This window comes from Thermobia domestica, chromosome 17, assembly GCF_964235325.1.
Source record: "Thermobia domestica chromosome 17, izTheDome1.hap1.1, whole genome shotgun sequence".
Lineage (NCBI taxonomy): Eukaryota > Metazoa > Arthropoda > Insecta > Zygentoma > Lepismatidae > Thermobia > Thermobia domestica.
The window spans coordinates 65,456,452-65,466,738 of NC_137470.1; the positions used below are offsets into that span (position 1 = coordinate 65,456,452).

General features: G+C 35.8%; 1 protein-coding gene across 1 annotated transcript; it reads left to right on the plus strand.

Moving 5' to 3' along the window:
* The first annotated feature begins 416 nt into the window (after positions 1–416).
* Positions 417–9,708, plus strand: LOC145674467 (uncharacterized). The gene is made up of 2 exons (XM_081744566.1): positions 417–775; positions 8,303–9,708. Exons 1-2 carry the CDS (start codon positions 690–692, stop codon positions 8,535–8,537), a joined length of 321 nt encoding a protein of 106 aa, XP_081600692.1. The 5' UTR covers positions 417–689; the 3' UTR covers positions 8,538–9,708.
* Positions 9,709–10,287: the final 579 nt, after the last annotated feature.

Below are 10,287 nucleotides of genomic sequence, written 5' to 3' on the forward strand. Positions count from 1 at the left end.
GGCAGCAGGCCAGAATTAGAGTTGAACGTAAGTCAATAGGTTTGCCGTAACCTCATGCAATTCGATATACATAGTTTCTAAACATTTGAGGAGCCTAGACCAGCATTTTCTTGCAAGGAGGTACTCAACAATTTATGAATTTTGAAACTAGACTCTTTAATAAATAATTTTAATTCTTAAATCCATGATTACTACTTAATGCAGATGGTCTATGTATTCAACTTCAGTCTGAAGGTAAAATTCAATACATTTCGCCTCTCTGGTCGAGGTATACATCAAGTTTTTTTTGTCTTACCTCATATTACATGATATGTTTATCAAAACAATTCTTCTTCTAAGGATAACTTTTGAATTTTCTTTCTTTTGCAGCTTGACTACATATAATCTGAAGATTATTCGGATAATAAAAAGGCCTTGAATATAATCCTAGTATGTCAATCAATTTAGACTGAATATGTACCCACAATAATCCTGAATTGTCTCTCAGATTTTGTTACGAACTTGGTGTCTGCACGAAATGCTTGAGATTTACAAATAAGTGTAGAGATTATGACTTTATGAAAAGAGTACTTGAACAGAATAGACAGATTGGTACTCCAAGTAACGGGAAGACAATTATCCAGGTTGAGATTGGTAATAGTGTATGTTGAAAAAATATTTGTGACAAAGATAAAGAATTCAAGCTTGTGATGGATAAAGACAAAGTTGCGCTAAAGGAACCAGGAAGTCAGGAATACATATTATGTGTGCTCGTAAATTCAAAATCAAACAATAGGTGAGTATTATGCAGAGTAAAATACAATATTTAAAAAAAAATAATGCAAGATATTCTACTGTTATCAACAAGGAGGTGAGGATATCATGACATTGTACAAAGCCCGATATTGTTGCGATTCAGATTGATAATGATTGATCTATTAGGTTGTCTAAAACGTTATTAAAATTTTTAGGTCAAAATTATGGAGGAGAAGAAAGGAGGAAACAAGAATTTAAGGGGAAAAAATGGAACAAAAGATTGCTATCTTGGCCAATAATTAGTTTTTGGAACAGGGGCAACAAAATTTTTGAATGGCACCTAAATCAAGTTTCTACATATTTTTTACGGAATAAGCACATCATACTGAATTAACTGATAGTTTGTGTTTGGCTACCCTATAGGTAGTTTCCTAGATATAAGGCCTAAAAAGAAAAAAAACGTTGAAATTAATTGGGTCCTTTGGGTCAATTGGATCAGCCGCCACAAATTTTTTGAATGGCCTCTAAATCGAGTTTTCGTATTTTTTACGGAATAAGCACACCATATACTGAGTTAAGTGATAGTTTGAGTTTGGCTAAACTATATGTAGTTCCCAGATATATTGCCTAAAGGAAATTTTTGTTGAAATATATTGGGTCTTTTGGGCCAATTGAACCAGGGGCCACGAAAGTTTTGCAGAATCCCTAAATTGAGCTTTCGTATTTTCTGCGAAATAAGCACGTCATACTGATTTAAGTGATAGTTTTGGTTTTTCTACACTATATGTAGTTCTCCAGATATAAGACCTAAAAAAAAATGATTGAAATATATTGGATCTTTTCGTCCAGAAATAATGATTCCCCAAGAAAAACTTGCTGGGTATACCTCTGTATTAGGAATGCGCTCGAGACGAGTCGAGACAGGATTTTCCTGACAAAATTCGAGTCGAGACACGGCTCTTCCAATAGAAAAGAATACATTTTTCGAGTCGAGACATCACTTTTACAGCACATTTTCGAGTCGAGACAACCACAAATCTTGTCTCGTGCGCATCCCTACCTTGTATAGATGGAACTTATAATTATTAAGTTTTATGTTGATTTATAAGCTTTATAATGAAACTGAGAATGATAATTTTTGTATACATTTCTGAAAAAGCAGTCTTTAAAGAATAAATGGACGAAACCAAATTAAGATAAAGGAACATGCCTATATAAATATAAATATGAACTATATTGTAGACTATGCTTATTTTTACTATTTGGAAGCGATATTCCAACTTCTCTATCCCTGCATTTTTATTTTTTAAAAAAATATTATTATTATTATTATTATTATTATTATTATTATTATTATTATTGTCGTTGTTGTTCAATTTCCGGTGGGAGCTCATGTGTTTCGAGTTCCACATTAATTAGTAGGTCCCGCCTCATATAGTTGGGTTGAGTTGATTTTGAGTTTAACGTCCCTTTCAGCAGCGAGGCTAAATGAGATAGGACCTAGTGATTAACGTGGAATCCAAACCACATGAGCTCCCGCCGGGAATCGAATCCGGGTCTCCCATCGTCTCATATAGCCTCGCTGCTGAAAGGGACGGTAAACTCAAAATGAACTCATTATTATTATTATTATTATTATTATTATTATTATTATTATTATTATTATTATTAAGTGACGAAATGTTTAGTTGAAAAACTGGGTCTAGGTCAAAACCCCCACAGCCAAAACCCCCACACTCAAGAAATGTCAAAACGCCCACACGATCGGTCATAACTCCCACACAAATGGACAAATCTCCCAAACGCACGAACGGTCAAAACCCCCACACTCAAGAAATATCAAAACGACCACACGATCGGTCATAACTCCCACACAAATGGACAAATCCCCCAAAGGCACGAACGGTCAAAACCCCCACATTTAAGAAATGTCAAAACGCCCACACGATCGGTCAAAACTCCCACACAAATGGACAAAACAGCCACACATAGCAACGGTCACAATCCCCACATAAATGGACAAAACCCCCACACAAATGGACAAAACTCCCACATGCAGAAATTGTCACAACTAACATACAAATGGACAAAAACCCCACACAATCGGACAAATCCCCCACACTCTGTAAATATCGTGATTTCACGTCTTTGTTGCGGCTCTTTACGACGCCCACTTTAGTGTTTCTGTCATTACAAAACAGTGCAAGAAGAATAGTTGCAACATCAGTTTAAGTGGAATAAAAAATGTTATTAAAAAGTACAAGGGCAAGACATACAACCAGGATCATTTCAGAGTGTCGGAGATTTGACCGATTGTGTGGGGGTTTTGTCCATTTGTGTGGCAGTTGTGACAATTTCTGCATGTGGGAGTTTTGTCCATTTGTGTGGGGGTTTTGTCCATTTATGTGGGGATTGTGACCGTTGCTATGTGTGGCTGTTTTGTCCATTTGTGTGGGAGTTCTGACCGTTGGAGGTTATGACCGATTACCAGTGTGGGGGTTTTGGCTGTGGGGGTTATGACCGTTCGTGTATTTGGAAGATTTGTCCATTTGTGTGGGGGTTATGACCGATCGTGTGGGCGTTTTGACATTTCTTGAGTGTGGGGGTTTTGGCTGTGGGGGCTATGACCGTTCGTGTATTTGGAAGATTTGTCTATTTGTGTGGGGGTTATGACCGATCGTGTGGGCGTTTTGACATTTCTTGAGTGTGGGGGTTTTGGCTGTGGGGGTTATGACCGTTCGTGTGTTTGGGAGATTTGTCCATTTGTGTGGGGGTTATGACCGTTTGTGTGGGCGTTTTGACATTTCTTGAGTGTGGGTGTTTTGGCTGTGGGGGTTTTGACCGGTTCCCGAAAAACTCACCCTTATGAAGAAATTATTTGACCAATTCGTATTGTCGCGAAACACTTCTATTACATGAATGCTTCAAGTTACAACTTTTTAATTACAATTCTTTGGAATCAATCATTAAATGTGAAATTTCAATCACAAATTAATTGTTTTTTAATCTATTTTGTTCTAAGACAGTAAAGCAAGAGATACGGTTTACAATGGAAACAGACAGAAATATGGAAATCTTCTGACTACACAATGCGTGAAATGTGCCTACACATTAAAGTTGTTACTAATCAATAAACATCTAAAGAGAAATTTTAGTGAATTTGGAATAAATTTGGCAATAAAACCAGTAGAAAGCCGAGAAACACTGAACTCAACACGCAGAGTTATTTTACGGACCGGTTACAATGCAATGCATGTTTAATGAGTTTTACTCAGGTAACACAAAAAGAAATATCAATATAAGAATGGGCGAATACGTCAGAGACATTAGGGATAAATTTCTCGTTCTTGGATTATCCCACTTAAAAGGCAATAATCAACATAACAAAAGAATTATAAAAATCAGAGAATAACATTGGAAGACAAATGATCGAGGCATTTTCATTAAAACAAATTTCCGTAAATTAAATTTGGATTTGGATTATTTAGACAAAGAATGGTACACACTTATAGATCATTGTGGAAAATATAGTGCACATATTGAACATCTAAGATTTGGATCTTGCGACAAAAGAAAAAGGTAATGTACAAGGACATGAGAAAGATACTACAGATTCTTACGTCAACGACTGTAGAGGGTATTTGTTTTAAATAGGTGATTGTGATATATTTTTCATTTGAAACTTAGATTATTAAACAACATATGCTGTCGAGAATTTTCCCCTTTTTGTCCGGCATCACAATTATTCCGTCTTTGTAGCACTTCTGGTGCTTTCAGAGTTTGTGGTAAAATAAATAAAAATAAATAAATAACACGTCTTCACAAGCCAATTTTAACACCATTTAGGGAGTACTGCAGAGACCGAAACAAGTGATACTTCTATGGGGCCTAGTCCGAGCTGTAAGCTGGATGAATAAAAGTTCTGAACCAAGTTCTCTCAATTTCTACGGGGAAGTTAAAAATGTATCCAGTCTTTCATTGTCATTGTGGTATACGACACCCTTTCTGTTGCCCAGCTCCAGGTATCTGTTTCAGATTGTAAAGTGCACTCTTGGTTATTGTCGACAGTGCAGTGCAATTTACAGTCTATGATTCTGCACGGAGGTAGTACCTCATGAAGCATGATACCCTTCCAATTCCACAAAATGCAGAGCATAATTTTGTTGATTCTAACTGTGGTTTGCCACAGACTATGTACCTTCGTCTTGCTCCTATCATGATATTTCTTCCACGTTATCATCGTAAGGTATGCAATTTTAATCACTCATGGTCAAACGCGAGTTTGTTATGTTTCAGTAGAGATTCGCAGCTACAAAATTCGATTGAGGAGTAAATATTTTTGAGTCAGATCATATGGCACCCAAAGGTCGAACGTCTTTTTGTAGTCAGCTTTCTCTAAATGCTTTAATACTGTCTGGTCATGGATGTTTGCGTCATCGTCAATGCCATAACTACTTACAAACCGGAATTGGTTGACTCTTTCCAAAATATGATCTATTTTTGCTTTATTTAAGGTTATGCCTCGGTTTACAGACCGAAGGAAAGATGGATAAAAGCATAGTAGCAGGTTATCTAAAAAGTATTGAACCTGTTGAGCACAAAATGATGTTATTGTCCCAACTTTGAGGGTATAAGAGCTGTATCGCATCATATATAACTGGCAACTGACAGTTGAAGCGAGTAGATGTAACTATTGTTGAAATACCTATAATCAAACGTAAAGTATTGGATCGTGAAGATGAATTGACTTTCCGCAAAACTGGGCCACATTTTGCAAATTTATATCGATAAAGGTGCAAATGCAATGCTTGTGAAGAAATGTTTGATCTTTATGAGGAAGTTACCTTATCAAAAGGAAAAATAAACGATTCAATTGCTTCAGTTCTGAGAACTTTTATGTTCAACATTATCCTTATTGTGGGAAACATTAGTATCCGAGGAGGACTTGCTTGCAGGCTGCTTAATTTTGTAAGGAACGCTGGGGATATTTGAGCGAGTGAGGCAAAATTTTCTTAGGTGTTGTGCTACGTGCATCGAGGTTGATGGTCCTCACTTTGTGCAGTTACTGTAAGCTTTTGGTACGTGTAGTGCAGCAATAATTTGTTTGAACTAAACCTTTTAACTCACATGCAGTGTTATGCACAACAAAGCAAGTTACATCAACTTGATAAACATATTTGTTATTGAAACGTCATACTTGTTCCCACAAATTGCTGCAACTTCAATTTGTTGGACCCCTATATCACCTGTTTAAATTTGACTCATGAGTTTACGAACATCGTATTTTTAATAGTACAGATTACATGTTAGACGAACTTTTAATAGCAAAACTTCTAGTTACATAACTACCAGTGCAATATAATTTAAATCAGTATGAATTACAAAAGGTAATTTCTTTTTAAAAAATCATCGATATAAATCGAATTTCAAAATTATTTCTTTGAAGTGAAAATAAATGAAACGACTTTTATATTATTTTAGTAGTGTTATATAATTTATAAGGAAAGATGTTTTAGCATGTAAATTATAGTCGTATTTAATATAGCTTATAAAACTTCTATATTTGTCTAATGGTAGTATTGGTTTTTAGTATATCATAAATTTATTATCATTGTCACTTGCCCATACTTCGCAAACAATCATACTAACATGTAACACTTCCCAAGTACGAGGGCTATTTTTTTCAACCTCCGATGGAGAATAACACACCAAAAATAAATGTGAATCACAGAATCATTTTATTACCAAAAGTCAAGCACAATTACAGTTACTTCTCCACATAGTTACCATAAAGACTAAGGCATTTGTCATATCGATGAACGAGTATTCCAATACCCTCTTCATAAACGGTTACCGCCAACATGTGCAGATATGTCTTCACAATATTTTGCAACAATGGTGTAGAGAGCCGACCTTTAAAATCCAAAGACAACTCACTGCATCTCTCGAACCACTTCATCCACTTGCTGAACAAGGTTTTCGCCATTGGCGACAGACTTGCGTCCTTGTCCACCTTCATCACGAACACCCGTTCGCCCTTGTTTAAATTTTCTACACCATTTACGCACAACACCCTCACTCCTACAGTGTGCATCATAAACTCGGCTCTTTTTGGGATGAATTTCTGCTGCACTATTCCCTTCTGTCGGTAGAAAACGAATGACGATTCGCAACTCACACTTGAATGATGGCGGCCATCTTTACTCGCCTGTAGCTCAACTCATACTAACGTGCTGAACCTTGCCGTGGCAGATGTTATAGTGGGGCAGTTGCGCAGTAGCGCAATGCGCAGATCTGCATCCTTATGCTTCTCTGGTCACGTATAAGAGCATCCGGAGCTTGAAGGAAGAAATAGTCCTCGTAAAATCTTGTAGGCCTCACATGCTGCCACTTTTATGCGTCTAAAAGACGATTAGTTTACAATTTAACGTCCCTGTTTATTTATAATTCTACAATTAAGTACAAGAAACTACAGTTTGATCATTATACTCTTCTGGTCCCTACATAAGAAAATAAAAAAATAAATCGGAAACCTTTGAGGACTGTTTTACAATTTATATTTTGTTCATTTCTTTAAAGAAGTAAATAAAATCAAATAAAACAACTGACTTGGACATTTTCCTCTATCTAACCGATTTCTTATTTTCGAATGAACTAAGTCGAAAATTAAAATATATATTTATGTTCCTGGTGATTATAAAGAGGCAGTCAGAAAATGCAGAACTGCTTCAAACACACTGTCGTCAATAAGTTATTGTTGTTACTTCCATAATTCAACTGCAGACACTCTTAGCAATACTTCAGAGGAAACAATGACACTTGAAAAATATCGAACTTAGCTTCGAACTTTACCAAGGAAAAGAAAAAGGAAGTCTAACTGTATCGTTTGTCACCAAACTTCACAGTACTAGGATACTCTTCTGCAGTAAGAATGGTCTGCGGTGGCTCAGCGGTAGAGCGTTCACCTCTGGTGCATGGGGTCTTTGGTTCGTTCCCAACTGGCGCCAAGTGAGCTTTGTGCAGGACAAACATCGGGTGCGTAGGCTTTCTCGGGGTTCTCCCGTTTCCTCATACTTTCTTCATTCCACCATTTCATTCATTTCTGATCATCACCTTCTTCTTTAGTCTAGCCAATATAATCATGGGACGTAAAATTAAAAGATTTCATTTTTTCTTCTCCAGTAAGGCTGTACTTCTGAAGCTTTGAGCACAGAATATTATTCAATGCATAATGTGCTCTATATTTTCTATCATAATAAAAAAATATTCTTCTTTTTTTTTTGCATCCGCATTCTCTTATAGCAATAAATGGAATGAAAAAATGAGGCAACTGAACATAAATTCATTACAATATTTCACTGGCTTTATCAAAATGTTCAAAATCTTCATAGAATTACAACATATATAATGTATGTTGATGTATTTAATTCAATTGATAACACAAATACATTGAAAAACAATAAAATACATAAAAATTATGTACTGTTTTATAAAAAAGATACAAATATTTATATATTCTAATTTATCGCAGGTATTCAGCAATGAAGATACGTTCTTTTTTTTTTAGGTTCAGTGGATCACCATATCGCTCGGAACTTCACCTGTTTTCTCATAAGGCATTGGTGAAACAATTGGCCAGAAAGACGTTGTTCAAAGATAATGGTCTCCTCACGGGTAAAGGAATAGTTACATGCTTAACATTATTGTTCTGCTGGAAACCAGAAGTATATAAAAATGTTGAGAATTATAAAGATTCAACTCTAGCGATTGATGAAAGAAATTACACAGGACTTCAGAACTGATCTCAAGTTTCAGGAGGCGATATGCGTAGCTTGGACAGAAGCTAATAAGAATAAAACCTACTTTATTGCATTATGGAAAGACACTAAGTATTTCATGCATTTCGTTACACAAATATGTAGATTGAGTTAGAGTAGAAAGTGCTAAAAATTAGATTATGATATGGACATGCCAAAGAATTGACCGAAGTTTTAGTTACAAAAGAATTAGTATGTACTATATTGTTTTAACTTATTTAGTGTTAGCTTAAAATTAATAGGTTGAATGAAAAGAGTGAGTGTTGTCATATGTATTGTTCTACTCATTAGCTTTAATTCGCATAATGTAAACATATTTGATTTTCTCATTCTATATTTGCTATGAATTGTAATCCTTTTAAAATTCCTATGTACAGTGTTGAAGTATAATGTTTCATATGTTAGCTTATATTCAATATATTGAGAGATAGGAGTGAGTGTTGCCATGTGTGCCAGGTGTTGATTTTCCCACTATTCTACAGGGTGGTCCGGAATTGGGTGTACACCCCTTTAGTTTCAATAGTATAGTGTTAGTTATGGTACAATGTCTGTACACAGTTACCTTGAAGTCTTAAGAGTCTGAAGAGTCATAAACATCGGTATGATCACCATCCATGTCGTAACACAGCTGAATTCTGCGCCAAGTTCTCACAGATGTCTTGCGGAAATACTCCGGAGTCACGAGGGTGAAGACGTGTTGCACAGCTGCTCGTAATTCCAGCGTTGTGTGATATCGAGTGTTTATTACTTGTTGCTATGTGAAACCCCAGAGAGCATTGTCTGGTGTCGTCAGATCGGGACTTCTTGGAGGCCAGGCAAAGAGAGCTGGTGAAGATGCAGAACCTCTTCCAATCCAGCGGCCAGGAAACGTTTGATTGAGGTAATTGCGCAAGTGAATAGCGAAGTGCGCTGGTGCTCCATCCTGCAGTATCACAACAGTGTTTCTGAAACAATTTTCTTACACTTGAGGCACCAACCACTCATTAAGCATCTCCAGGTAAAATGCCCATTAACATTATCTTCGAAGAAGTACAATTAGGTGTACGTCCACTTCCGGACAACGCTGTACACTTACTGTTAACTTTAGTCTTCTAAAAATTTCTATATATTATGTTGTGTTGTCATATTTCATAGCTTAGATGTAATGGAGTGAATAGTAGGAGTGAGTGTTGCAAATGTGGGCATGTTGTTAACTTATTAGTCGTAGTTGCGAATATGTGAAATTTTTGTACATAATAAAAGTATTATTACGTGTTTAGATCTAGTTTATCATTTCAGATTTTTCTTCCATTTACAAAATATAAGGATAGGATTAAAACTGAAAGTAAAAATAATTACACTAATAACAAAATTGAATTGAGATCTTTCTTTGCCATGTGAATTGGGTACGCATAGCTTAGATGTAATAGAGTGAATAGTAGAAGTGAGTGTTGCAAATGTGGGCATGTTGTTAACTTATTAGTCGTAGTTGCGAATATGTGAATTTTTTGTACATAATAAAAGTTTTATTACGTGTTTAGATCTAGTTTATTATTTCAGATTTTTCTTCCATTTACAAAATATAAGGATAGGATTAAAACTGAAAGTAAAAATAATTACACTAATAACAAAATTGAATTGAGATCTTTCTTTGCCATGTGAATTGGGTACGCACCTTTGGGGCTGGATGCCTGTTTTCGATTCCCGGTAAGATGTTATTAGTTTCGGATCTATTGGTAAGTTCTAGGTTCACGTC

Bases quoted from the DNA above. Each gene is read 5' to 3' on its own strand.
- LOC145674467 (XM_081744566.1), top strand. From the start codon at position 690: ATGGATAAAGACAAAGTTGCGCTAAAGGAACCAGGAAGTCAGGAATAC. The intron at 776-8,302 runs GTGAGTATTATG...TTTTTTTTTTAG, and splicing joins AATTCAAAATCAAACAATAG to GTTCAGTGGATCACCATATC.